This window comes from Emericellopsis atlantica (genome assembly GCF_019669845.1).
Source record: "Emericellopsis atlantica unplaced genomic scaffold F5Z01scaffold_2, whole genome shotgun sequence".
In the NCBI taxonomy this organism is placed as follows: domain Eukaryota; kingdom Fungi; phylum Ascomycota; class Sordariomycetes; order Hypocreales; family Bionectriaceae; genus Emericellopsis; species Emericellopsis atlantica.
Genome location: NW_025764704.1, coordinates 371,005 through 397,211, shown reverse-complemented (window position 1 = coordinate 397,211; position 26,207 = coordinate 371,005). Strand labels below are relative to the sequence as shown.

At 56.5% G+C, this 26,207-nt stretch overlaps 11 protein-coding genes and 2 non-coding genes across 13 annotated transcripts; 5 read left to right on the top strand and 8 right to left on the bottom strand.

Annotated features, from left to right (window-relative positions):
• Positions 1-532: 532 nt before the first annotated feature.
• Positions 533-2,332, bottom strand: F5Z01DRAFT_615349 (MSF membrane transporter; the record flags this gene model as incomplete). The annotated part of the gene is made up of 1 exon (XM_046260861.1): positions 533-2,332. One exon carries the CDS (start codon positions 2,330-2,332, stop codon positions 533-535), a length of 1,800 nt encoding a protein of 599 aa, XP_046122363.1.
• Positions 2,333-4,134: 1,802 nt separating this feature from the next.
• On the top strand, positions 4,135-5,052 carry F5Z01DRAFT_679082 (uncharacterized protein; the record flags this gene model as incomplete). The annotated part of the gene is made up of 1 exon (XM_046265494.1): positions 4,135-5,052. One exon carries the CDS (start codon positions 4,135-4,137, stop codon positions 5,050-5,052), a length of 918 nt encoding a protein of 305 aa, XP_046122362.1.
• A 135-nt stretch (positions 5,053-5,187) lies between these two features.
• Positions 5,188-7,185, bottom strand: F5Z01DRAFT_196614 (fasciclin domain-containing protein). Its single transcript, XM_046258053.1, has 3 exons — positions 7,115-7,185; positions 6,023-7,026; positions 5,188-5,970 (listed from the first exon to the last, which is right to left on the bottom strand). The coding sequence occupies exons 2-3, from the start codon at positions 6,713-6,715 to the stop codon at positions 5,323-5,325; spliced, it is 1,341 nt and encodes a 446-aa protein (XP_046122361.1). The 5' UTR covers positions 6,716-7,026; positions 7,115-7,185; the 3' UTR covers positions 5,188-5,322.
• A 223-nt stretch (positions 7,186-7,408) lies between these two features.
• On the top strand, positions 7,409-8,908 carry F5Z01DRAFT_196684 (uncharacterized protein). The gene is made up of 2 exons (XM_046258054.1): positions 7,409-8,818; positions 8,886-8,908. The coding sequence occupies exon 1, from the start codon at positions 7,568-7,570 to the stop codon at positions 8,597-8,599; it is 1,032 nt and encodes a 343-aa protein (XP_046122360.1). The 5' UTR covers positions 7,409-7,567; the 3' UTR covers positions 8,600-8,818; positions 8,886-8,908.
• On the top strand, positions 8,909-10,460 carry F5Z01DRAFT_196685 (uncharacterized protein). The gene is made up of 3 exons (XM_046258055.1): positions 8,909-9,137; positions 9,205-9,814; positions 9,860-10,460. The coding sequence occupies exons 2-3, from the start codon at positions 9,217-9,219 to the stop codon at positions 10,417-10,419; spliced, it is 1,158 nt and encodes a 385-aa protein (XP_046122359.1). The 5' UTR covers positions 8,909-9,137; positions 9,205-9,216; the 3' UTR covers positions 10,420-10,460.
• A 40-nt stretch (positions 10,461-10,500) lies between these two features.
• F5Z01DRAFT_615027 (uncharacterized protein) lies at positions 10,501-11,685 on the bottom strand (the record flags this gene model as incomplete). The annotated part of the gene is made up of 1 exon (XM_046260844.1): positions 10,501-11,685. One exon carries the CDS (start codon positions 11,683-11,685, stop codon positions 10,501-10,503), a length of 1,185 nt encoding a protein of 394 aa, XP_046122358.1.
• A 1,117-nt stretch (positions 11,686-12,802) lies between these two features.
• On the bottom strand, positions 12,803-14,674 carry F5Z01DRAFT_643215 (putative opsin protein). The gene is made up of 3 exons (XM_046262702.1): positions 14,022-14,674; positions 13,350-13,959; positions 12,803-13,298 (listed from the first exon to the last, which is right to left on the bottom strand). Exons 1-3 carry the CDS (start codon positions 14,254-14,256, stop codon positions 13,082-13,084), a joined length of 1,062 nt encoding a protein of 353 aa, XP_046122357.1. The 5' UTR covers positions 14,257-14,674; the 3' UTR covers positions 12,803-13,081.
• On the bottom strand, positions 14,434-16,282 carry F5Z01DRAFT_196548 (NAD-binding Rossmann fold oxidoreductase family protein). Its single transcript, XM_046258052.1, has 3 exons — positions 16,167-16,282; positions 14,500-16,087; positions 14,434-14,448 (listed from the first exon to the last, which is right to left on the bottom strand). Exon 2 carries the CDS (start codon positions 16,053-16,055, stop codon positions 14,760-14,762), a length of 1,296 nt encoding a protein of 431 aa, XP_046122356.1. The 5' UTR covers positions 16,056-16,087; positions 16,167-16,282; the 3' UTR covers positions 14,434-14,448; positions 14,500-14,759.
• Positions 16,283-16,621: 339 nt separating this feature from the next.
• Positions 16,622-16,703, bottom strand: F5Z01DRAFT_t11. Its single transcript has one exon. It is a non-coding gene; the product is annotated as a tRNA-Ser (tRNA).
• Positions 16,704-17,450: 747 nt separating this feature from the next.
• F5Z01DRAFT_614803 (acyl transferase/acyl hydrolase/lysophospholipase) lies at positions 17,451-19,706 on the top strand (the record flags this gene model as incomplete). The annotated part of the gene is made up of 1 exon (XM_046260835.1): positions 17,451-19,706. One exon carries the CDS (start codon positions 17,451-17,453, stop codon positions 19,704-19,706), a length of 2,256 nt encoding a protein of 751 aa, XP_046122355.1.
• Positions 19,627-21,627, bottom strand: F5Z01DRAFT_196537 (aldehyde dehydrogenase domain-containing protein). The gene is made up of 2 exons (XM_046258051.1): positions 21,208-21,627; positions 19,627-21,157 (listed from the first exon to the last, which is right to left on the bottom strand). The coding sequence occupies exons 1-2, from the start codon at positions 21,414-21,416 to the stop codon at positions 19,780-19,782; spliced, it is 1,587 nt and encodes a 528-aa protein (XP_046122354.1). The 5' UTR covers positions 21,417-21,627; the 3' UTR covers positions 19,627-19,779.
• F5Z01DRAFT_746739 (uncharacterized protein) lies at positions 21,470-25,145 on the bottom strand. The gene has a single exon (XM_046266959.1). It carries the CDS (start codon positions 24,837-24,839, stop codon positions 21,840-21,842), a length of 3,000 nt encoding a protein of 999 aa, XP_046122353.1. The 5' UTR covers positions 24,840-25,145; the 3' UTR covers positions 21,470-21,839.
• A 101-nt stretch (positions 25,146-25,246) lies between these two features.
• On the top strand, positions 25,247-25,333 carry F5Z01DRAFT_t17. The gene has a single exon. It is a non-coding gene; the product is annotated as a tRNA-Arg (tRNA).
• Positions 25,334-26,207: the final 874 nt, after the last annotated feature.

Sequence of the window (26,207 nt, the reverse complement as noted above, 5' to 3'; positions counted from 1 at the left end):
CTCGCACCCAGGTCGACCTCTGCTACACGGAGAGCGCGCTGGTCTTCACCTTCACGGCCTACAACGAGACCACGTTCTACTTCGACCCCGAGCAGGGCACGAATGGCGATGTTTGGGAGTACAACGTGATGGAGGCCTTCATCTACAAGGGCACCGACGACCCGCAGACGTACTTTGAGTACGAGATCAACCCCAACAACGTCACGTACCAGGCCTTCATCTACAACCCGTCCGAGAACCGGGCCCCGGGCGCGCCTTTCGACCACATGTTCGTCTCGGACCCGGCCGCCGACGGCCTCAAGGCCCAGACCACGCTGAACAAGGACGAGGAGACGTGGATCAGTGAGGCCGAGATCCCACTGGCCTTTTTCAACGTCAAGAATGGCCAGGCCAAGGGCACACAGTGGCGGATGCAGTTCCTCCGCACCATCACCAGCGAGGCGACGTTCCCCGACCAGGAGCTCGGTGCTTGGAACCCGCCCGACGAGGCGAGCTTTCACATCTCAAAGTACTTTGGCCACGTAGAGCTCGTCTAGTCGTACACCGACGGCTTGGACCACTCGTACTTGGCGCGGATCCTCTTTCCATAGATATAGAAGACGAATGGAACCGGAATGAGCAACGCTGCAAAGCCACCCGTGATGGACGATCCTGGTCCGACGCCAATGTTGTGATACAAGGGGCCGACGACTAGCGGGAACGCACCGGCAAAGACAGACCGCAGGAACGTGTTGGCGGCGACCGCCGAGGCCGCGTATAGTGTGAATGTGTCGACGAGGTAGTTAAGGGAGGCCTGGAAGATGGTGAAGAACCCGCAGCCCAGAAGCACGAGGCCGATACATGGCACGATCCAGTGTATGTCGGTCCTTGGCCCCGTCCAGCCCACCAGGAACTGCGAGCCACTGAACAGGACAGAGCCGAGCATCATAGCCGGCAGACGCTGTTCGGGGACCGGGCGATTGCCAGCCGCGCGGAATGCCCTGTTGTACCTCTTCTGGTTCAAGACATTGATCAGGGACCCGAGAACAGCGCCTATAAGAATGCAAAGAAAGGGAAGTTCGGCGACCAGCGGGTTCCAGCCACGCTTTTCCCCAAAGATGATAGGGATGCCGCCTAGTTGCATGTACAGGATGCCGTAGCAAAAGCTCGCATACAGCGCCACGAGGAAGCAAATAGGCGTCATGAGCAGCTGTATCGGCCTGACGAGGAATTTGCGGGCCATTTCCTTGAGACTCACGTCCCATTCCTCAAACTTGGCGTGCAGGGCCCAGTTGCCAGTCTCATGGCGCAGGCGACGCGCCTTGTACACGAGCAGTTTGGGTGGGTAGCTCTCGTCGATAAGAATGATGGCAATGGTGAGAACGACGGCTTGGAGGATACCAGTCAGGTACTCTGTCCAGCGCCAGCCGAGGGACGGCTGCTCGACGACGGCGGCCGACACAATGGGACCCAGCACCGGCCCTGCCACGACGGCCATTGCGTAGCCTGCCATGGCGTAAACTCGCCTGTCTGCCGTGAACATGTCACCCAGCACGCCACCCGTGTTCGTAACGGGCGCCGACGCGAAAAAGGCCCCGAAGAATCTGGTGATCATGACGGTTTGCAGGTCCTTGGCCACGGCTGTGCCGAAGCTGAAGCAGATGGCCACGAACATGGGGATCATGACAGCCAGCCTCCGCCCGTATATCTCGCTGAGGGGCGCCCACAGAAGAGGGCCGAGTCCAAAGCCGAACAGGAAGAGCGTGGTGCCCAGCGTGGCTGTCTGGATGCCGACTCTGAATTCCTGGGCGACGGCGCGCGTGCCAGCCGAGTATGACGAGGAGGCCCAGGTTGCTGTCATAGTGACCATGCCATAGACGCCGGTTGTGATAATCTTCTTCTTCATGGGCCAGTTGAGCGGGTGATATGGGTCCTCGGGACCGTCAAAGTCGACCAGGTCGGCCTTTGACGTCTTGACGTGCGAGAGTGGGTGCGTGAACTTGTTGACGACCGGTCGAGATCGAATGGCCGACAGGATGGTGTCGCGCCTGGATATTGTCCGTTCGAGCCCGGTTGTCGCCGCGGTCGCCGTCGAATCGTGTCGTGTCCGCGTCCGCCTTCGGCTGGCGAGGCTATCATTCGTCCTGCTCCTCGACCGCGTCTCTCTGAGAGAGGGTCTGTGGCCATCATACTCCGAGGACTTTTGGCGCAGGTCAATGTCGTCGTCATCGTCCGAGGAGGTTTCGCTAGACGTAGAGATGTGGTCGAGCTGCTCATGTTCATGTTCAGCTGCGCCCTGTTGTCGCTCCGTGTGGAGAGGCAAGCGCCCTTGTTCTGCGTCCGGGTCGATCATTGTGAGGAGCGCGGGGCAAATGTTGACGACCAGCTGAGCCAACAGCTCAGACAGGATGCTCCTGGGATCTTATTCTCTACGAGAGAAGAAAAATTGTCTCGCCGTTCGGCATCGCGATGCCGGTGCGGTGCCGAACGACTCCCTCTGCATTTGAATTAACGAGTTGTGGCTAGCAGACATGGAGCCGTCGGTCGCGTGGATTGACGTCATTATTGGTGCTCTCTGCAAAGTGGACGATCAGCTCGTCCTTGCCGAGGCTGGTGTTGACTCGCAACGCCGTAGGTAGAGAACAGCGGAGGGGGAGCTTGAATCGAGAAGCGTTATACTTATATGTTTAGTGTATGATGAGGTGAGGTCAGAGGTAATACTACCACGGCACGTACGTAGTACTTCGCCTAGCCTTGCGTCACAGGTGCAGGTGATGAGAGGCTGGGAGCACAGCGACTGGACTCCGGGAGGGTGCCTGCGATGAGCTAAACTGAAAGTGAGGATTGTTTAATAAAAACAATAACCTGTGGCGTACTTTACTTATTATGTCCCTTGCTTCCTTCACCTTTGCGATAAGAGCTGGAAGTTCGCGCCTGGCGAGGTCGTTCACTGCCTGGGCCCTGGAGTCTGGACCCCTGTTTCCTAGCCATAAAAAGGTCCCTACATGCACGGATACACGACAAACCAACATTTGGCACTTTTGCAATGCCAATTCCCATTTGATTATGGGCATCCAGCGAATACACACTCGCTGCCTGCATGGTAAGGGCTCGCCGCGCAGGGACGATGCATCACACACTCATGTCGTCAGCGACATGGACGCAGCGTGCCGCCCACGCCTTGCTGCACCAGGGCCAATCCTTGGTGATTCCAGTCCAATACCTGGCACTCGACCGGACGGTTTCTTGCCTATGCCTCCGTCGCAATGCGTCGCAATGCTGCCAATAGTGCCCCCCTTTTGGCCGACCCGTGCCAGAAGGCCCGGTTCTCAAGGCAGAGGCTACATGTAGGTGATTCTGGGAGGACATTGACCTGGCGCTCGTAGCGACTGGGAGAGCTTGGGTGCCACTAGCTTGAAGTTTGGCACGTTGAACTTGGACCAGAGGCTCACGACAACGGGATGAACTCCTGACATTCTGATGCCAAGGCTACCTTGCCTCGAACTGTATACAGGAACCAATAGCTACCACAGCTACCTATCCGTAGAGCTTACCAGAGGTACTACTCCGTACATGTAATCGATTATTCACCCTACATGTATCTATAATTCAAGGGCCCCACGACCCCGCCAGCTCCAGGTATCCCCCGGCTGCCCGGCTGCTGACAGCGTGCATCCAGCGCCACACCAGCCAATCGCCCAATGGCGCCCTTCCTCGCTGTCCGGGCGGAGCCCCTCGGGGGATCGCTTTAGCGAGAGCGGCCAAATAGACGGGGGCTAGAGTGCTAGACTGGGACACTACGACGGATTAGTCCAAGTTGGACTACATCAATTTATCAGCTCAGCCTGCTCAGGGCGTTTGTCACATATTCGTCAACCTCACCAACTGCCCACCCTCAACTGCTGTACCCGTCATGTCGTAAGTAATTTGTCAGTGGCTTTGCAGTAAGCAGCGCAGCAGATATGCCGCGAGATACTCAGACGCCAGTAGCTGTGGCGCATGTCGTCGAGAGCTGCGACTCAGGAATATATATAGGCGTCGTCCAGCCGCCTTAAAGACGACATCTCATCATCAGCTCAACCTAGTCACAATTCGCCTTCACTCACAATAAGCATCCAAACCCATCTAACAAATCATACCAAAATCTCCACCACCATGTCCAAGATCATCACTGTCTTTGGTGCCACCGGCAACCAGGGTGGCTCCGTCATCAACTCCCTGCTCAAAGACTCCGCCATCACCAAGGAGTACCAGATCCGCGGTATCACGCGCGACACCTCCAAGCCCGCCTCGCAGGCCCTCGCCGCCCGGGGTGTCGAGATGGTCGCCGCCGACATGTCCAGCGTCGAGGCCGTCGCCCCCGCCGTCAAGAACGCCCACACCGTGTTCGTGGTGACCAACTACTGGGAAAAGGCCAGCGCCGAGGCCGAGATTGCCCAGGTCAAGGCCGTCACCGACGCCAGCAAGGCCGCCGGTGTCCAGCACATTATCCACTCCACCCTCATCCACGTCACAAAGGCCACCAACGGTCGTCTCTCCCACGTCCTTCACTTTGACGCCAAGGCCGATGGCACAGAGTACATCCGCCAGAGTGGCGTGCCCGTCACGGCCTTCCTCCCGGGCTACTTCCTCAGCAACTTCTTCAACAGCTTCCAGAAGCAGACCGACGGCACGTATGCCGTCATGATGCCTCTCCCCGCCGACAAGAAGATCATCCCCACCTTTGACGCCCAGAGCGACACGGGCAAGTACGTCAAGGCCGCCATCAAGACCTTCAACGGCGAGTCGGGTCGCCAGTTCTACGGCGCCAGCGAGTACATCAGCCACCAGAAGCTCGTCGACGACTGGTCCGAGGTGATGGGCAAAAAGGCCGTTTTCAAGCAGATCCCCGCCGAGCTCTTCCAGAGCTTCCTGCCGCCGCAGATTGGCAAGGAGTTGACGGAGAATATGCTCTTGCTCGGGGATGTTGGCTACTACGAGGGTGCCAGTCTCGACGAGACCAACGCCCTGCTTGAGGAGAAGCCGACGACCTGGAAGGAGTTTGTGGTGGCCAACAAGGACAAGTTTCAGTAGAGTAGCCTAGCGTTGTTTAATTTGAGATGATCCTTATCTATCAGTTCTTCTGTCTGATCAGTGAAGTATTTAGGCCGCATTGGCTACGACAAGACCGGGAAGGGATAACATCGCCTAGGGTGGACCATAAAAGGGGCCTGGTGAAGAATACTTGAGTTTCTCCTTGCATCATTCTGCGTCTCATTGCGCTATCATGAATACATGTACATGCCCTTTTCCTCCTGGCTTTGAGTTTTCCGAGTGCATGTCACTGCAGTCGCCAGAGCCCTATCACAGCTCCAACTCGTTGGGGCTCTCGTCATCTTCGACAAAGTCGCCAAGGCGCTCCATGAGGTCCTCGACGGTCAGCTCCTCGAAAATCTCCTCAAACAGACTCTCCTCGCCATGCTTGCGGGGAGGAATCAGGACCTTGTCCAGCACGTGAATGACACCATTCTTTCCTGGTGCATCACGTCGAACAACGTTCGCGAAACCATTGACCTTGATGACGGTGAAGCCGGCAAACGTGGCCTTGTCCACGCCAATGTGTGCGCCACCCAGAAGCGTCTTGAGGTCAAAGTGCTCACGAGACTGCTCCTTGGCCTTGTCGTCGGTCTTGTCGTACACGGCATCCGTGTACAGGGTCACATTGGCGACAATGTGGTACTTGAGCAGGGCCTTGAGGTACTTGAGGCCCGTCTCGGTGTTGAAGAGGAAGGCGTTGACGCGCGGGCCGAGGCTGCTAAAGGCGCGGTTGGAGGGCGCAAAGACGGTGCTGCCGACCATTTTGACGCCGTGGATGAATTTGACAAACTCCGTCTTCTCGTAGGCGAGGAGGAGGGTCGAGAACTCGCCGGGGAAGAGGGTGAGGATGCGCCCGATCATGGGAGGCGGCACCAGGATGCTGCGGACGCCGTGGATGACACCATTCTTGGCGCCCTGATGTCGTTAGCTACAGTGATACATAATAGATCTTCAGGCAAAAACTTACAATGTCGACGGCCACGACCCTGCTGTAAAAGTTGAGGTTGACGCCGCCCAGACCAAGGCCGACGCGAAGTCGCTGGGGCTCACCACCAAGCCACTCTTCATCGTAGGCTGTGGGAATGGTGTCCGTGCCGAGGATGCGCTTCGCGCGATACTCGCCAATGCCAACGTGGTACTGGAGGAGGGCCTCGACGAATTCCTTGCTGGGCTTCTCATGGTCGTCGGGGATGTGCTCAAAGGCCTCGTCAATGGGCACAAAGAGGGTCAGGTTGTGGGACGCGTGCGTCGAGTTAAGCAGCTTGACGACATCAGGGTGCTCGTCGACAATCTTGGCGAATTTCTTGGTGTAATTGCTCTTGCTGATGAGTTCGTAGATGGTGTGGTCCCTGGTGTCGTGCTTGGGGGGGTGGTGGTGGTGGTGGTCATCGACGGCCTGAACGGCGTCATTGAGCTGAGTCTGGAACTCCTCCTGTAGCTCGCCGACAGTCTCCTTGACCGTCTCGAAGCCGGAGGTGAGGAAGTCGACGGAATCGTCAATGGCCGACTCGATGGCATCAGCAGCCGGGGCGAGCTTGTCCCAGAAGGTCGATGCCTCACCATGGTCGAGGGAGATGGGCGCCTGGGGCTCGTTGGCCGAGGATCCCGGCACGATGAGCATGGCAGCAGCGCCCGAGGCGAGGAAAGGCGTGAACTTCATCTTCAACAGTGTCCCTGGGTCAGTCTTCTGGCAGCCTAGCGAGATAAGGTGCAAGATTCAGAAGAAAAAAAAAGGAAACTTGGCCGTGCTGGCCTGAGATGCTCTGTATACTTAAGTAAGAACCATTCATTAGCCAGCATCATCACTCGTCAGCCCACACACCCCTCGGAATCCGAGAGCATCGCGTACGTATCCGTACGTAACGTACGTACGTCCATTACCAGCACACTCCAGCGCGCAGCGCCTACGTAGCACGCAACCACCACCCTCAGATCGTGCCATTACTGGCTGCGCCCAGTCCAGTCTCCTCCCTCGGGTCTGGTCAGTGCTGGAACCGAGATGTATGCGAGATACGGTGATACCCTCGACGCCCCAAACCCCCGCAACAGGTCCCTGTACCTTCTCAAACACCCGCGCGGGAGTGAAAGTCTCCGGACCATGCACCCAGTCCAGTCCAGTCTCCAGAGGAAGCGATCGTCAGCTGACGTCAACACCACGTTCACTGCGATTGTCCACCTCCCAGTGATGCGGTGACGGGTTTTTGGGTGAGCAGACGCTGAGAGGTGCACAGCCCAGCACTATCGCCAGCTGGGGCCCCTCTAGTCTAGACTTTAAATTACATGTATCTTAGCATCCAGTCTCGCAGCCCCGCAGTCGGACTGGGCGCCACATCTTGTTTTCTCAGCGTGCCTGGCAGGACAAGCTTTCTAGCTTGCGACAAAGACTGTCGGTCGACCACGAAAGACGACAGAACCCTGACGACCGATTGCTGCCGAAATGCATTGAGACGGAGACGAAGCAAACCAATATACATATCCACCTATATCATAAAGCACACCGCCCGCCAGCATCATGCTTCGAAAAAAAGAAGCCTACACCGTCGTCACGCCTATCCCAGGCTTCATCCCTCGCCAGCTCGCCATTGACATTCTCCAATCGCACGAGGAGGTCATCACCCTCAACCCGCTCGTCATCAGCCACAAGCCGATTCCCGCCCCTCGCGATGCCGCCGCCGACGAGTTCTACAGCACATGGTACGAGATCACCGAGCGCGTCCAGTTCGTCCCCGGCGTGGGGCGCCTGGGCAGCTCCAAGGTGACCTTTCGGGGCGTCTTCCACGACATGCCCTGGGGCCTGCAGACACACATGTACGTGCCGTTTGGCATCGATCTGCGGATACGGTATCGCATCGCGGGCAACCAGCCCGGCACGGAGGCGCCAGAACAGAGGGAGCTGGGCCTCGAGGCGCTAGGCGCGCCTAAGGACGGGCTGTACCTGCGGGAAGATATCGAGATCAAAGGCAACATTAGTGTCGTGGGCATGGTCAAATCGCAATTGAAAGCCGCCAGCAAGGAGATGGTTGACCGCATCATTCGTAAAGCTGAGCTCGTCGACGCTGGCGTGCTGCAGGCCATGATGTCCGAGGACGGCAAGCTCAAGACGATCAATCCCAACGACCGGTCCAAGGGCAGCCCAACGACGCCCATACACGCGGATGGACGTCTCAGCCGGCCGCAGTCCTATCAGCAGGGCTATGGCGGCTCTTCGCCAGGCCAGGTCCCTTATGCGCGACCCGCCACGACGTCCTCCTACGGGTATCCTGCCTCGCCCCAGCCTCACCACGAATCTCCCTACGCGACGCCAATGTCGCCTCCCCCCATCCCGCCCAAGCAAGCCGAGTCCCCTCAACTCATGGAGCTGCCTGGCGACTTTCAGCACGCGCCGATCCAGCCCCCTCTGGGCTCACCAGGGCCTAGCCCCCATGTCTATGCGCCCCAGCATTACCCCCCGCAGTCGGTTGCCGCAGAGATACAACAGCAGCAAAATGAATTGGACAATCGCTCGTCCTTTATAGCAGAGCTGCCTGCTGAGCAAGGGAAGTGATTGTGCGACATGTGCGCACAGGGTGACGAACGTTGTGCCCTTTTCCAAGAAATTTCTGGCGTTCCATTTATGATATCAGGGTGCGTTTTAGGTTTCTTCCATCGCAAGCAATTATTATTGGTGTCATCCTTGGCGCGTTTTGTTAGCGAAGACGAGTTAATGACATGGCAATGATCGTTTCTCCATTCATCAACCTCCATCAATCTACATTATGCGAAAGTCAGTGCATTGCTAAGCAACAGAATCATGGCCGATTTGCTTGCAAGATGCCTACTCACAGGCGCAGAATGACTGTCGGAGATGGACTTGATTGCCCGATTAGGAAAAAGGAGTTCGCACACCATTACCAACCAAAGGCTCTCAACTTTTGAACTTTGCCCCGAATTAGTCAAGCAAGATAGAATTTACTCTCACAGAAACTGGGATCATGTTCAGAAGGATCATTTCGGCCAGGAAGCGACTGTGCTGCTCCCGCTGGCGCTGTATCACCGTGGCAGAGACGGATATAAATGTGCCCTGCACTACACAGCTATAAAAGGCCAGTGATCCTCTCTGATATTGCCCTTTATTGATCAACATTGATTCGATTATTGACTAGGTACCAGAAACATATCGCCATGGCCCTCACTCGTGTGGCCATCATTGGACTGAGCAGCAGCACCGCCAACTCTTGGTCCAGCTTCGCCCACCTTGCATACCTCCTCTCACCCCAGGGCCGCGCACGATACAGCATAGCTGCCCTTTGCAACTCGAGTGTCGATGCTGCCCAGAGTGCCATCAAAAAGTACAATCTCGACCCTGCCACCAAGGCCTATGGCAGTCCCGAGGATCTCGCCAGGGACAAGGACATTGACCTTGTTGTCTGCTGCACCAGGGTCGACAAGCACTACGAGACAATCCTGCCCAGTGTCAAGGCGGGCCAGAATGTCTTTGTAGAGTGGCCTCTCGCGAATGGCCTAACTAAGGTGGAAGACCTCGTCGAACAGGCGAAGAAGAGTGGCAGTCGCACCGTCATAGGACTGCAGTCCCGCTACGCTCCAATTATTCTCAAGGTGCGAGAGCTGGTGTCGCAGGGCAGGGTTGGGAAACTTGTGAGCAGCGAGGTGCTGAGCGATGGGGGCGAGACGTTCTATCGCAGCCACGTTGCCCCCCAGCGGCTCTATCTGACCGATCTGTCCTATGGAGGGAACTTTTTTCACATCGGCTTGGGTCATTGTATGTCGCGGCACATCAAATGCGAAACCTGGCTAATCAACCTAGTGCTTGACGAAGTCGAGTTCGTCCTCGGAGACATCCAAGACGTTTACTCGCGTCTGCATAAGCAGCACCCCGCGGTCGAGGTGCGCGATCGGCAGACAAAGGAAGTCCTCGACACGGTACAGACCAACGTGCCTGATCTGATTCTGCTGAACGGGACACTACCGCAATCAGACTATGTCAATCAAGGCGCCACTGTTCATATGCGTTTCCGTAGCGGGAACCCGTTTCCAGGCGAACCCAGTCTGACATGGCTCTTTACGGGTGAGAAGGGCGAGATTCTTGTTCGGGCGGAAAAAGACTCTACTCTTGGGCAATTTGCCTACGACGGCCCGGTCACGCTCCAGGTGCGGGACTTTGCGACGAACAAGGTCGAGAAGGTGGCATGGGAGTGGGAAGAATGGCAGAAAGAGTTGCCCATGCCCGCATGGAACGTGGGCGCTGGGTACGAGGCGTATGCAAAGGGCGAGGACGTCCCAAGCTTCGAGGTGGCGCTCAAGAGGCATCAGGAGCTAGACGCGATCTTGTCCAACTGGGAGGGAGGCAAGAACAGATCTTTATAGAGCTGTCACGGCGCTCGTGGACGACATACTTTGATCCATTTGCTGATCAATTAAATATATACAGTGAAAATCGCTCGGGCATCAACGGGGACCCTGCGGTTTCCCCCCAAAACCATAGAAGCCAGTCCTCCAGTTCACAGCCTCGGGCCCAATCTTGCCCACGTCAGGGACACCAATGTTGCCAGCGTCGTAGGCAATCTCCGTCTTCAACAGCTCAATGGCCTTCTCCACGCCCTCCTGGCCAAACACGTTGGCGTACAGGAACGGCCTGCCGAGACCGACGGCCTTGACGCCAAGAGCAAGCAGCTTGAGGACGTCGGCGCCATAGCGAACACCACCATCGGCGTAAACCTCTATCTGCTCAAAGACCTCGGGCGCATCGGCGTGGATCTCCAGAGCCGTCTCGAGCGAGGACTGGGCACCGTCGACCTGGCGTCCACCGTGGTTGGAGAGGATGATGGCGGGCACCTTGTGCTCCACGGCGAGCTTGGCATCCTCGACGGATCCGATGCCCTTGAGGATGATGGGCAGGTCGGTCATGTTCCTGATCTTGTCGAGATAGTCCCACGAGTAGGCCTCGTACGCGACCACTGCGCTACCCACGTCGAAGCGGGCGGCGCGCTGCCTGTTGCCGTTGGCGGCCGAGTCGATGGTGAAGACGATGGCATCGGCGCCCGCGGCCTCTGTGCGGTCAAAGAGCGCCTGGGTGACCTCGTCGTCGGCGGCGGAGTCGAGGTAGAGCTGCTGGAAGACGACCTGGCCCTCCTTCTTGGCCGCGGCAATCTCCTCAATGGTCTTGGTGGCGTAGAGGGCGGGCATGTACAGGATGTCCTGGGCACCAGCCGCCTTGACGAGGTTCAACTCGGCATCGGGATGGCCGTACCCAGCCCGTGCCGCGGGTGAGATGAAGAAGGGGGCGGAGAACTCGTGGCCGAGGATGGTTGTCTTGAGGGTCTGGTTGACCTTGGAGATGTCGATCATGGATCGAGGTCGAAAGTGAAACTGGTGGAAGATTTCCAGGTTGTTGCGGTAACTCCACTCACCACCCGCTCCGTTGCGGTAGTAGGTGTAGTTCTCGACGGGGAGGTAGTTGCGCGCCGCATAGTCAAAGTCTGGGAGGCCAACCATGGCATCGAGTGGCGGGAGCTCACCGACCGCCAGATCAGGGAGAGCAAGCTCGATGCCAGTGTCGGGCTCGTTGAGGAAGGGTCTAGCCGCCCAGGCACCAGTGGCCAAAGCAGCGGTAGCAAGGACTGACTTGATCATGATTGTGGGAGAGGGAGACTGATTCCAACCAGGGAGAGTGGAAAGACGTGTGCTGGTGTGATGCGAAAGTGCGTCCAAGCGGGTGGACAGCCTCTTATTATAACATTGAGTAGCCCTGGGCACTATACACTTCGAGCACATATGCGTGCCAAAGTTTCCACTCGAATCACATCCGCTTGCGGGACAGGTATTCCAAGCCTTGTCATAGTGCAACCTCCGTTCCCCATTCAGTATCACGTCCCTAGTCTGTTCGTATCGCGCACGGCATGGTGGATACAATCAGGATCCGCCTTGGGATCCAACGACGGCATCAGACACATCAGGCAACACATCTAACACGTGAAAGCTGCCCAGACTCGGGCAGTTAATAGTGGACAACGCGCTGACATCCTAAGAGTTTCTTGGCTAGCCCGCTAGCAGCAGGTCTCATGAAGCTTGGCTCTAGCAAGGGTGGTCTGCTTTGCTTGCTTGTTTATGTGCAGTGATTAGGCAATGCTCACAAACACGCCTCGATTCGGCTCGGGGAGTTATGTGATGTGCTTGATTCGTGCATCCATGTAACCATGAACCATGTATCCTGCAGGAACGGATCATGGTCGAGCCATTCATCTGTCGAGGAAAAGTTTAAAACAGAGTTTCTACAAGGGTCTTGAAATTGCGTCCCAGTGTCAAGTGAGGCACTCGGAGGTCGGGTCTGACACGATGCGTTTGATGTTTCTACCGACGGAAACGTCCCACGAAAGTCATACATACTCGCATCCAAGCCATTGTCCCACAGGAAGTATAGACATCATCGCACCGTGAGATGACCACAGATCACATTCCAGCCTGTTCGCCATGTATGGCCTCTTGACGCGAGTCATCGGTTGGGTTCGGCTCGAGGAGGAGCCGGCCAGCCAAAACGATACAATGGGGCTTTCTTATCAATCAGCCAATGTGCCGGCGTCTTCCGTCACACGGAAAGTATGCTTAATCGGACTGCCGCTCTGGTCCAACTTGCCAAGTTCCTGTGGGCCCAGGAGCGAATGCTGTGATATTCCTCCACCAGCCATGTCACAGGTTGAGGGTGTTTCGGAGTGGCTGTGGATCGTGAATTTTTTTTCCTTGGACACGTGCAAACGTAAGTAGTCAAGACGATCAAACTTCGCGCAAACTTCCATGCGCAATCGGTCCGGTCAAATGTTATTCAATCTCATTAACTTTGGCTACAATGCTAAGTTCCTATTGTCACAGACTCCCAGCGCCGGGTGCGAACTATCCTTTGCCATGCTCTTACAACGCGCATTATAGGCAGCGTTTTGGGGGGGGGGGGGGGGGTTATCCTCCACAATCTCGTCCTCCCCATGGTTGATTGATTCTTGTTGTTGCTCGTCGCATTGATCGTCGAACAGAGCACTTAAGCACCCTCCTCGTCACCGATGCGGATGCGACCCTCGGAGCCCAGGCCGTTGGACCAGTAGCCGCCAATCTCGACGTTGGTCTCGGGGATCTTCCTGTGCGAGAGCAGCAGCCAGGTGCCAAAGACAGGCTTGGCCAGGATGTCGAGGATGGCGTAGGCAATAATCTCCGTGTCGACAGAAGCACGACGAGCGCCATCTGCAACGCCCCAGACACTGTTGCGATTTTAGCCAAAGATTCTCGTGCTGATGATTGAGACAACTTACATGGGGTAGGCGGTCCAGAGAATCAAGGTGAAGGCGGCGAGGCCGCCAAAGAGCTTGGACACGCGGTCACCCTTGGCGCGGACCATCTTGGCGCCGTGGACGGCGACATGCCAGACGACGAAGAGGTAGGCAATGCAGGCAATGGCATACCATCCCCACTTCTGGGCCGTGTGCTCATGGCCGTAGGCAGCGAACAGACCACCGAGGACCATGATGAGATCGGCGACAATGGCCATGAGGGTGTGGGCGCCATCGATACCAGCAAGGAGACACAGGTCGAGCAGCAGGAGGGGCGTGGTGATGCTCCAGTCGACGTAGCGGGCCCAGTAGACCTGGCGGCAGACGTCGTGGTGGGTGTCGGGGACGTGCTTGTGGTGGTCCTTGACGGAGACGCAGTGGTAGCTGGTGGCCTGGCCGGTGGCCATGGCAAAGTACGAGATGGCGGCCGTCAGGGTGATGATGGTCGTGATGACATGGTAGAGGCGACGCGCCACAGGGACGTTCCACGAGCGGACGGTGAAGACAATGGACGCGATGAGCATGACGACAAAGACGACCCAGAGGGTCTTGAAGCCGCTGTCGCCGGCACTCTGGAACTCGGTCGGCGTCGCTGCGAGCATGGTCAGCTGCCAGTGCACAGAATTGGAAGAGGCTAGGATCAATGGTACGTACGGATGACCGTGGGAATGGGCTTGATGCCATGGTCGCCGTGCTTGCCGAGGGTGTCCTGAATATTGTCAAACATGGTTGTGATATTTCCTTTCTTCTTGCTAAAATGGTGGGTGAGAGAGAGGATAATTAGACCGGAAACCATTCTACGGCACCCAGCAGGGACGAGCTGCCCTTTAAGGGACTGGGTTGGAGCTGGAGCTGGCCATTCCAGGGTGAGATGATGGACGTCATCCATTCATGATAGTATGACGGCCACGAACCTTCTCAGCCCAGCGCGGCCGTCTTCCCCGCAGTTACTGATCATGCGCAGAACAGCCCAGATCTTGGAACAGGTCACACATCCCAGCGGGGATCGGCTCGCTTCATTGGCTCGCTCGAGGCGAGCGAGCAGGAGTTGGCAACGTCAGAGTGACTGGACTTGACTGGACTGGAGTTTGTCAAGTAGAGTTTCAGACTGGCCTCGACCGTATGTACGTACGTACTAGTACTGTACTAACACTGAACTGTCGACCATCGGGCGATTGATTCATCATTGGTACTATAGGCGGGATTGGCCGATAGCTCCGGCGTGTGCTTGCTCCCAGGCTTGCTGGTTGGTCTGTGATCGTGTCTTGTACGGGGGGCTGTGCCAAGCGCGTACACTAGAGATCGGGGAATCGGCTTGGCGAGTGGAAGCGTCGGCTGCAGGGTTGGGGTTCTTGTTCCTCGTGTTCATCTACATACAATTGTCTATTATATCTACGCAATGTACAACAAGTCGTCCACGTCCACCACCTGCCCCGTCGCTATCGACTTGTTGGCCGCAATGCCCGTCAAGATGGACGCTGCACCGTCAACGTGGCTCGCCTGCAGCGCTCTCGCATCGTCGCCTGTGACGGCGCCAAACAGGTCCCTCAGCAGGAGCTCGTCACCCCCGCCGTGCGCGCCCTCACCATCCTGAATCTCGACCTCGACGGGCTTCTCAAACAGCCTCCTCAAAGTGACCGTCCGGCTCTCGAGGCTCCCCTCCGCTGCCTGTGAGCCACCAGCCGACACGTAGCTGTTCTCGACAACCTCGACTTCGAGCCTTCCGCCCGTCCCGTTGATGCTCACCCTGAACCCTTCCCAGGGCGCGTAGGCAGTGAGTGAGTACGTCAACGACGCACCATTGCGGTATTTGACGAGGACGCTCATCGTGTCCTCAATGTTGATCCCGTCGCCAAACACACTTTGGTCGCGATAGTACCCATCCTCATGCTCGGCATCTAGATAGAGGGCCTTGAGCTGCTCATTGTCCTTGAGATGCAGCGCAAACGGATCGTCCTTGGCGCAGGCACTCCCGTGCGCCCGCGAGTAAAACTCCTTCTTCCCTCTGCTCTCCGCGTTCTCCTTGCCGTAGAACTTGAGGTCGCCCTGCGCAAACACCGTCTTGGGCCGGCTCTGCAGCCAAAAGTTCACCAGGTCAAAGTGATGCGTCGACTTGTGCACGAGCAGCCCCCCGCTGTTGCGCTTGTCGCGATGCCAGCGACGGAAGTAGTCCGCGCCGTGGCTCGTGTTCAGCATCCACTCAAAGTGCACGCTCGTCACCTTGCCAATCGCGCCCGACTGGAGGACCTGGTAGATCTTGGTGTTGTGCGGGGCATAGCGATAGTTGAAGCTCACGCGCACCTTGCCGTTGGTACGCTCGACGGCGCGGAGAATCTCGTTGCACTTGGGTACGTCGACCGTCATGGGCTTCTCACTCAACACCGTGCACCCCAGCTCCAGGGCGCGGACAATGTACTTGTGGTGTGTGCGGTCCACGGTTGTGACAATGATCTCGTCTGGCTTCGTCTCGGCAATCATCTTGTCATAGTCTGACGCGAGATACGTTGGCACCTCTGGGTAGCCAAGGGCCTTGATTCTTGAGTTGGCATAGTCGAGGCGGGTCTGGTTGGTATCGCAGAACGCCACGAGAGACGATGTGTCTTTGTATGTCGTGACGATGGCCGTGTAGAAGAAGATGGCTCGGCTGCCCGTCCCAATGAGGGCATACTTCTTGGGAGAGGGCGCCATCTCTGGTCTAGTCTGGTCTGGTGATACCGATGCTGTATTCGCCCGGCAATTGCAGCGAGCGTCTGGTCAACAGAAGGGACGTGTTAGAGCATAATTTATATGAAGACTCACGCTCGGTGCCTTTTCCCACGTTACCGAGAGGCTGGACCTTTCGCTCGTTCTTGCCTGCGTGGATGCGGAGAATGGGGCTCGCGGCGTGGGGTAGATAATTGAGGCCCGATCCAAGCAATTGGCCACGGGTGATTGAAGCGAGGATGGCCGTTTCGTTGTCGGCGACGCCAAAACCTATCTCTTCGGGTGTAATTTCCCTCCAATCATGCTGAGCAGAAGGTGGTGGCGATAGCTTCAAGAAGGCGTGACACCATCTAGGGTAGCCTCATCCTTTTGTGGTAAGGTCGAGCCATCCAAGTGGAATCGCATCGCCAAAATAAAGATGCCATTGCTCAGAAGCGTCCATGTCAAAAAAAATTAAAAGACCCGTAGGAGTGCAGAAGAAGACTCGCGAGATCATGAGAGCAAGCAAAAGCATGGAAGTAAATTCGCGAACAAAAAAAAGGAAAAAAAAACGACATTGGCCTGATTCGAACAGACGCTCCCGAAGGAACAAGATTTCTAGTCTTGCGCATTAGACCACTCTGCCACAATGCCTTATTGGATGAGAGATAACGAGTAGATTGCATTTATACCCCGCTGCGCCGGCTCTAGATGCAAGCACCCTCAACGGCGTCATCGCGCTGACTCGTGCGACAACGCGCTCGATTGTGGAATGGACAACATCATTTTCCATCTGACATAATCTCGCACTCATGGCAAGGCACGTCGCTACTCAACTGCAGCCGTCCACCGCCGCGAGCCGAGTCGTCTAGTCACATCTTGATTTCGTTAAGACATCATTTACCCGACACTGACTTGGTCAGCCGCTCCCAACAAAGCTCAGCATCGCGATTCACCCCCAGACTCGTGAGCGGAAGTGGTGGATCACGCGTGTCAGTTGACCCCACGCAACCACCACTTCCTGCACGGTCGAGATCCCATGCCGACCATGCCAAAGGACGATCGGGTTCTGCACGCCATGAAAGCCTGACGTCTTCTCATCAATACCGGTCGCCTGGCTTAGCTATGCTTTCCTCTTTATCTCTTCATCGAACCTCTTGAGCTTCTACCTTGAACCTAATAGCTACCAAAGTTAATTGAATCTCTGCCACACCGTGCCTCGGCTCAGCGCACGGATTCTGGCGACCCCACGTACGATCGGACTGGCTGGGCGCATGCACACCGACAGGTCTCTACACAGAGAACCATGGCACTGGCGTGAAGGCCACATCATCCAAACACGAACAATTAGAACCCGAGTAGCTAGTTACTCCTCTACACGAAGGCCGGGAAGCAGTCACGATGGCTGACTTGCTCGTCCCGGCGTCCTCGTCGCCTGCAGCACACTTCAAGACCCTGCTGCATTCGTCCACGCCTCAAAGTGGTGGCACGCAGACGAAATCGTTGCGGTCCTCCAAATCCACACCGATCCTCCGCGACGGTTATCAGGGAGCCATTCTTCGAACCGTCGAGGGCGTCAACAACCTGCTGCTGTCGTGGAAAGATGGCTTGTCTCCGAAAGAGCGGGAGGAACGACGGGTGCGCGAGCAAAGGCGCCAAATTCTGTGCGAGCGCATGAAAAACGCCGACACTCTGGAGCATTGGGACGCGGCCGCCAGGGAGCTGGACGAGCTGGAAGGCAACGATCTGTGGAAGCTGGCCGATGCGACCCCCAGCGAGAGCTACAACCCAGGGCTGATCGCCGACCGTTTAGCACAGCTGGAGGACGCTCGCACCAGCAGCGACATTCACCGGATGATGCATCTTGTGCGAACAGCGCTGTCTCGAGACCTCGGCGGCATGGACGACGTGGACCTCTATCGGCATTCGTACGTGGGTACTAAAAGACTTATTGAACGGTACGTCGAGTCGGCGTTGGCGACAATCGACACAATCGTCACGCAGAGCACCTACGACAAGTCATTGGAGCTTCGAGGCCTCCTCGAGGGTATGCTTTTCGCGAGGCAGAGCTTTGGACGCAGCGCGCTGCTGCTGTCGGGGGGCGGCACCTTTGGCATGGCCCACGTTGGCGTGCTCAAGTCACTCTTTGAAGCCAAATTACTGCCTCGAATCATATCAGGCGCCAGTGCCGGCAGCATCGTCTGCGCAGTTACCTGCACTCGTACTGACGAGGAGCTGCCTGACTTGATGCGCGAGTTTCCCTATGGCGACCTGGCAGTGTTTGAGGATCAGGACAACAGAGACGGCATCCTGGGCCACCTTCGCCGACTCTTGACCGAGGGCAGCTGGTCCGACATCAAGCATCTCACCCGAGTGATGCGAGAGTTGACGGGCGATATCACCTTTCAAGAAGCCTACAATCGCACACGTCGGATTCTCAACATTTGTGTCTCGACCACCTCCATCTACGAGCTGCCCCGGCTGCTCAACTACATCACTGCGCCAAACGTGATGATCTGGTCAGCCGTGGCGGCATCGTGCTCGGTACCACTCATGTTCAACGCATCACCACTCCTCGTCAAAGACCCCGCCACTGGCAAGCACTCCCCTTGGAACCCCTCGCCCCAACGGTGGATTGACGGTTCCGTCGACAATGACCTGCCCATGACGCGGTTGGCCGAGATGTTCAACGTGAATCATTTCATCGTCTCGCAGGTCAACCCTCACGTCGTACCGTTTCTCTCAAAGGACGACTACCTCTCGCCAGAGAGCCGCCACCGCTCCAAAGCCGGCGCGCGAGACGACATGGACTGGATGTACACCCTGACCACCCTCGCCAAGGAAGAGGCTCTGCATCGGTTGCAATTCCTCGCCGAGCTAGGCATCTGGCCGAACCTGGTCACCAAGTTCTGGGGCATCCTGAGCCAGCGATACTCAGGCGACATCACCATCCTGCCAGAGATGAGCCTGCAGGATCTCCCCAACCTGCTCACCAACCCCACGTCCGATTTCATGCTACGCTTGTGCCACGCTGGCGAGCGTGCGACGTGGCCCAAGCTAAGTCGCATCCGGGACCGCTGCTCGATCGAGATGGCTCTCGATCAGGCTGTACACCGTCTGCGGGCCCGTGTCGTGTTCTCCGAGGGCGGGCAGGATCTGCAATCGCAGCATCAGAGCTTTGGCAACCTCCTGCGTCGTCACAGCGGTAACAAGGCAAACACGCGGAGCCGTCGCCAGTCAGGCGGAAGTCTCCTGTCCGTGGCAAACCGTCGCGCCCTGCTGGAAGATGGTGCCCACGCGGACGAAGACAGCACGCGAGAGCCGTCCGCCGATTCGCATCACCCAACACTGAGACGTGCCAGTAAGAGCCACGTCCAAGTGAATCAGTACAAGCGGCCGAGCACAGCGGAGCGAACCCAATCATTCACGTCATCGGTCCATGCGCCCAAAGGTCCCCTCAAAGGAATGGGGGCATTGAATGGGACGTCCCCAAGGCCGGAGGCCAGTGTCGCGTTCCTCACCTCGACGGAGGATGTCGACACCAGTGAACCAGGGCCTTCAAGTGACCTGGACATTGGCGAACCCTCGACGGACGAAACCGATCTGGAGCATTGGCCGTCCACGGACCCGTATGGACATTTGACGATGAAATGTTGAATGAGCATGACGAATATAGAGTGCTAGCATTTGTACATATGGTTCCCCATTAAGCTCACACGTGCCCGTGATGTTACATCCTGTTGCCCATGTTCACATGCACCGCCTTGATCTGTGCGTATGCTTCCAACCCAGCCTCTCCTAGCTCGCGCCCTATCCCACTCTGCTTGACGCCGCCAAATGGGACGCGAGGATCGCAGTCCTGCGTGCTGTTCACCCAGACCATGCCGCTCTCCACCTGCTCCGCGACACGGTGCGCTCGCTCCAGGTTCTGCGTGAACACCGCAGCGCCCAAGCCGTATGCGGAATCATTGGCCAGCCTGATAGCCTCGGCCTCGTCATCAAATGGACACATGACGACCACAGGTCCGAATACCTCCTCGCGCCAGATCTTGGCTGTGGGCGGCACATCAACAAACACGGTGGGTTGGACAAAGTATCCCTTCCCCGAGCCGTTGACGTCCACCTTTCCACCACCTCCCGTTGCAACCTTGGCCTCCTTCTTGCCATGCTCAATGTACTCCAGAACCCGGTCCAATTGCTGCTTGGTGACCTGGGGACCCTGATATGTGGACTCGTCCCACTGAAGGCCAACTTTGCTGGTCTTTTCCACCTCCTCGACAAAGCGTTGCACGAATCTCTCGTAGACATCCCTCTGCACAAGGATACGGGACGTGGCTGTGCAAATCTGGCCCTGGTTGGACATGATCCCCATGTGCGACCACTTGACAGCCTGCTCGAAGTCGCAATCACTAAAAACGAGCAGCGGTGACTTGCCGCCTGTCTCGAGGGTGATGTTCTTGAGCGTCTGCGCTGCCATGCTCATAATCTGCGTGGCCGTCGCCGTGGACCCGGTAAAGGCGACCTTGTCCACGAGAGGGTGCTGCACAAGGGCCGGGCCAGCCTCCTTTCCGTGGCCGTTGATAAAGTTGACCACGCCAGGCGGGAAGCCCGCCTCCTTGAACAGCTCGCCTAGCACGAGGATGCTCAACGGGGTCTGCTCCGCCGCTTTGAGGACGACTGTGTTGCCGCACGCCAGCGCTGGGCCGAGCTTCCACGTCGCCATGGCCAGCGGGTAGTTCCAGGGGATGATCTGCGCGACCACGCCCACGGGCTGGCGGAGGGTGTATGCGAATTTGTTGGGTATGGAAATGGTCTGGCCATGCACCTTGTCCGCCCATCCGGCGTAGTACCGCATGACGCCAACGGCCTCGGTGAGATCACCGTCCAGTGCGTCGTGGTACGTCTTGCCGTTGTCCCAGGCGTCAATGGTGGCAAAGATGTGCTTCTTGGCCTCGATGAGGTTCGCCAGCTTGTTCATCAGGACCCCTCGATCGCTGCCGGACATTATCCTCCAAGGGCCGTTATGGAAGGCATCGTGCGCGGCTTGCACGGCGAGGTGGACTTCGCTTTGGCTCGCTGCTTGCACCGTTGTGATGACTTGCTCCGTACTGGCCTCGCGTGAGTTGGCGCTATCAGGCGCATACGGGACACGACTTACGCTGGGTCAACGGAAGGGATGGCTTGAGCTGTGCCATTGACGAATTCGTTGTTAATGAACAGGCCAGTAGGTTGCGCCCAAGATCGCCCATTGGGAGCTCTCAGCTCGACCGACGTCGCGCCATTCAGAAGCGCGGCGCGTCCGCCCGTGGAAGATCCGGAGAAGGCAGCGCGCAGTGACTGAATGGGGCGGTAGATTGAGTTTCGCATGAGAAAGGACGGCAGAAATGCGGGAATTGATGTTGCTGGACAAGGCGAAGTACCATGAGTTCTGCGAGGAAGCCGAAGCTCAGCGTGAGCATCGGTGGTCGCTCAGTGTGGGGTGAGTCGGGTGAGTAAGATGGGCGGCACTGAAATTGATGGGAAGTGAATGTAGGCATTCTTCGATCAAGTGACATCGGAAAAACCACTGACATTTCGTCAGGATTTAATGATTTTGGCGTATACAACAAATGTCTATCTCTAGATGTCCCTTTACCACTGTTTCTTACCTCGTCGCTGATCGCCTCCTACTGCTCAGATAGCGTGGTTATAAATACCCTCGTCTTTTGTCGCAAGACCAGGTTCCAGAGATGGCCAGCGCTGCGATGCCTCGTAAATGGAACATGGTTTGGCCTCTCAAGAGCAAAAGGCTCAGGCCCCTTCCCAAGGATGAATGACATGGACCTCCCCCAACGCCTTCTTCAGCACCAGTACCAGCGAGTCGATGCTAGACAAGAGCTTCAGGTAGGACGACAGTGCCACGCAGTACCTCCTATACTCTGCGTCCCGCACCAGGGTGGTATTCAGCATGGGCACACTATTCTTCAAGCGCCGCGACTCATAGAATCGCCTGACGAGCGGTGTGGGCAATCTCTCCGGCAGGGCGCATCCCGTCCTGAGCGCCTGCTCGATCAAACTGAGAACAGCCATGACATCGCCAATAGTTCGCTCCTCCTGGAATCCAGTGATCTGACTGAACCGTTCTTGGAGCTCATTTGGCATTGAAGTGGACAGATTGAGGAGCCGCCGCAGTGCCTGGTTGACATGCTCTAGCTCTGTCTGCGCGTCTCGAAGGACAACCCGATCGAATGGCGTGAGAGATATTTCATACTGCAAGTAGGCTATCGAGCCGCTCAGTGAGAGTAAAGTATCGGCGACCGTGATGGAGATTTCCTCTGCTACAGCGCCCAAAGGGCTTTGTAGATCGGCATGGCCCCAGTGTGACAGGAGCAGCGCGTAATGGTCCGCCAGTGTCCCCGTGGTGTTCGACAGAGTATCACACACGTGCCGCGTAGCAGACGGTGGTTTTGGGAAGATCTGGACGACGGTGGCTACTAAACAGCCGATCAACACACCTGTCAGTCGCTTCCAGAAAGCCTGGTAACCAACTCCAGGAAGGCCATAGAGTCGCAAGTGGTGCATGTCGTAGCTGAATCCGATAACGAGACAGAATGTGACACCGAAGAGGATCGTCGCCTTGACATAGACAGGGGGCAGAAAGATACGCAGCCAGAGAACGATGGGCAGGACGACCGCTGAAGTAGCAGCCAGTCCATAGGGATTGCCTGTTCCGTCCCCAGAGCCAATGTACCAGACCAGCATGCCAAGTACGCCCCCTGCGATGGTACCCACGACCCTAGTGAGGAGGGAGAAGGTGAAGTCGCTCATGTAGGTGAGAATGCATAGTTGTGCGGTAATGACCACCCAGATGCCCTTTTCGCGGTAGAAAAACCCGGAAGAATGCGGGATGACAGAAATAATCGCTGTGACCAAGGTCACCACGACCATCCGTAGAGCGAACATGCCCGACACGCCAAAGAGCCAGTCCCGGCTTTTAATGATGGCTCGCGTGACGGGACTTCTCCGGGCACTGGCACCCTTGTATCCCCTCACCAGTCGTAAGCGCCTGTATGCCTCCTGAGCGTGGTCCCCGATAGCACCATCGTCCGCGTCGGGGTCAGCACGCTTCGACGTCTGGGAATCATCAACCGCGTCAGACGAGTTCAGACTGGGGGCCGAGTGCTTCCCAAACAAAAGCCACGAAAGCGCATATTGAAGCTTCGAGGGCCACCAGAGTCGATGCTCGGTCCGCAGTTCCATCAAGCGCAGGATGAATTCGAGGAGCTGCTGCGTTCGTCTTGCTGTGTTCAGAATGCGTTCCTCGAGGATCATGCCCAGCACGATGCCCCTTAGATTCGGCATATGCATGTCATCCTGTTCTTTGAGCTCTCCACTTTCGTCAAACAAATCACTGTGCGCCTCTATTATGCCTTCCGTGACGTCCACCACGCATTTGTCTGTAGTACGCTTTATTGTAGCAATCATGTCGCCCAGCTCGCTTTGCAACTCGGTGAATGTCTCCTTCGAAGGCACTCTGAGCCATCGACAGGAGTTTACGGACCTGAGACACCGCACTGCCAAGGTGATGGATTGCGATGTGACTGAAAACACCTCGCTTGCTGGATTTCTTAGTAACTCAAAAGCCCGATGATGCCTTCCGTCCACTTCCGGATCTCTGAGTGCATACATGAGTTCAGCGGTTTCAGAAAGCTGTCTGTGTCCTGCTTTGTGATGATCGTGATGATCGTGGTCGTGATCCTGTCGGTACTTCTCGAATTCGACTTTTTGCTCTGCTGCGTGAGCCCAAGTGATATGGAGATCGAGGAGCGAGAGCCCCGCCACCATCGCCTCTCTGATATGACCATACAAAGCTCTCACATCGCCGGTGTTCCATCGTCCCCGGGACATGTCGAGAGGAAGGAAAGCGACAAGCGGCCCGATGGATTTGTACAGCGAGACCATTTTCAGACGCGTGGCTCGGAGTTCCTCCATGGGCAGCTCTTCATCTTGAAGACCTCTCCTTGTCAGCTCGATAGGCTTCTGCATGAGACCGACGAGTTTTCCGAGAGAGTCGAGTACCGCGTATGAAGTTGATTGTGGGAAGAATAGCAGGCAGCAAGTCGTGCCCAAGGCAGTACCGATTGCGCCAGGCTTCACCAGAGTGACTGCCAAGTCAGCCTTGTATGATGGCAGGCCCGGACCAAACAGAATGAAGAGGTCCATAGCGATAGTCCCAAACATTTGGAAGAAGAAGAGCTTCGGGTTGGCGCATCGCAGGCGTGCCAGGACATAGATGAAAAGGAGTCCCATCACAAAGAAGACGGCAGTGACCTTTGCGTTCAGAAAGTGCCCGTCGTGGACAAGTATCTGCGCTTCCCATGCCGGATCCTGGCCCGACCTCCGAGCGGCTTCCGCAGCTTTTGTCTGCAAACTCGCCAGCAGAGCCTGCATTTCAGACTCGGACCGCACAGAGAGGCCACACTTCATGACAAGAAGACCCCATGCCCAGGCAGCACACATCCCCAACAGCAGGGAGAATGCTTGGAGGATATACACAAAGAGTATGTTCGCCGGTGGGATGACCAACAACACAAGCGTACTGAAAAAAGTCGCTTGGCCAATGTTGGTCAAGGCCGGCTGGATGAAGATCAAAAGAATGGCCACCCAAGCGGCCACCCAGCAGCGAAACAGTATCTTCATGTCATGAATGTTGAAATGATCCAGCCATGCCGGCAGCGCCCGCTTTCGCGATGCGGAGGCTGCGGACGACACAGGCTTGACGCCCTCGGGGCTCGAGTCATGGCGAGACATTGATCACTTGAGCATGTCGCGAGTGAGTGAGCTCTTGGATACACGTGTTGGCCAGTATGGAGATGTCAATGTCGCGTCGCGCGCTTCGACAGTACAGTATGAGGTCATAATGGCAGCGCGAAATAAGGTTTGACGGAGGGTCGGACACAGCAACTAGGAGCGATTGAGTCCTCGTGGGCGCACAAACACAGCCTGCGTTCTTTGCGAAATGTAGCAGAGTGTTCAAGCATAGACGATCGGCGGATGGGGTACGGGCACTTGTGGTAGTGCTTTTGAATGTCGGGACCTCCCTCACCTCGCCGTAAGATGGATGCAAATTGATACACTCCGTGAAAACAACGCGTCAAAGACTTAGGAAAATGTGTAGGCTATATAATTGACAATAACAACACAACTTTCATCAAATTGGCCGCATGGCCTAATGGTTAAGGCGCTAGATTTCGGCTCCGATTCGTCATCTCTAGAGATTCCAGGTTCGACTCCTGGTGTGGTCGTTTCTTTTTGCTTTTGTTTCCGTTACATAGAAGATCAATTTTCCTTGCCTCACTTTTTGTGAACATCCGTTCTATTTCATTCGGTCTTTTCGTGTTGCTCTTTTTTCTCTATTAGGCTATTAGACGTTAATAAGACATGCCTTATGTGAGTAGTCCGCTTTGCGGGTTTAGTATTCACGACCTGTGATGTTATTATTAAAAGGTTAACTCGTGGGTGCTTTTCCAGTTCCAGCAATAACATGGGAAAGGGGAATAGATTTTTGCATATACACGAAGATTCAAGTCACTCGCTGATCTCTTGTTACTCGAACCGTTACAATGAAGCATAGAAATTCAACAATGCCACCTGCCTTAAAGTGAGAACCAGTGAGTACAGGGTGGTTCGCTGAAAGCACCGTCAAGGCTTCGGCCACGTGGGAGGCTGGAGCGAGACAGATCGACAAAGCCCACGCCTTCACCTCCAGCCCAGTCCTTCTTCATTGGTAAGCCATTTCCTGGCGTCTGCTGTCTTCAGGCACTCTGAGTAGGCCGGGTCGGGAGCTCTCGATACAAGCACGACAGGCCGAAAGCCGGCCCATCGGCACATCTTAAGGTGCGCTCCACCCTAGCTCGACGCGAACCTAAGGCAAACCATCCACCTTTGTTAGACCAGGAACCCATGTCTTGAAGACAGAAAGGACGGCGGCTATCGGACGACCCAATATTGCGTCAAGACATCGAATGATGGCTTCACTACTCGGCCCGCATCAAGCGCAGGCCAATAGGTGCCGCGGGGCAGCACGCAATCCCGCCAGCTAGACCCCTTCCTGAGAGTTGATGGCAACCGCCGGAAGCTGGTGAGGGGCAAAATGGAAGAAGCTCGAATCGCGGGGTC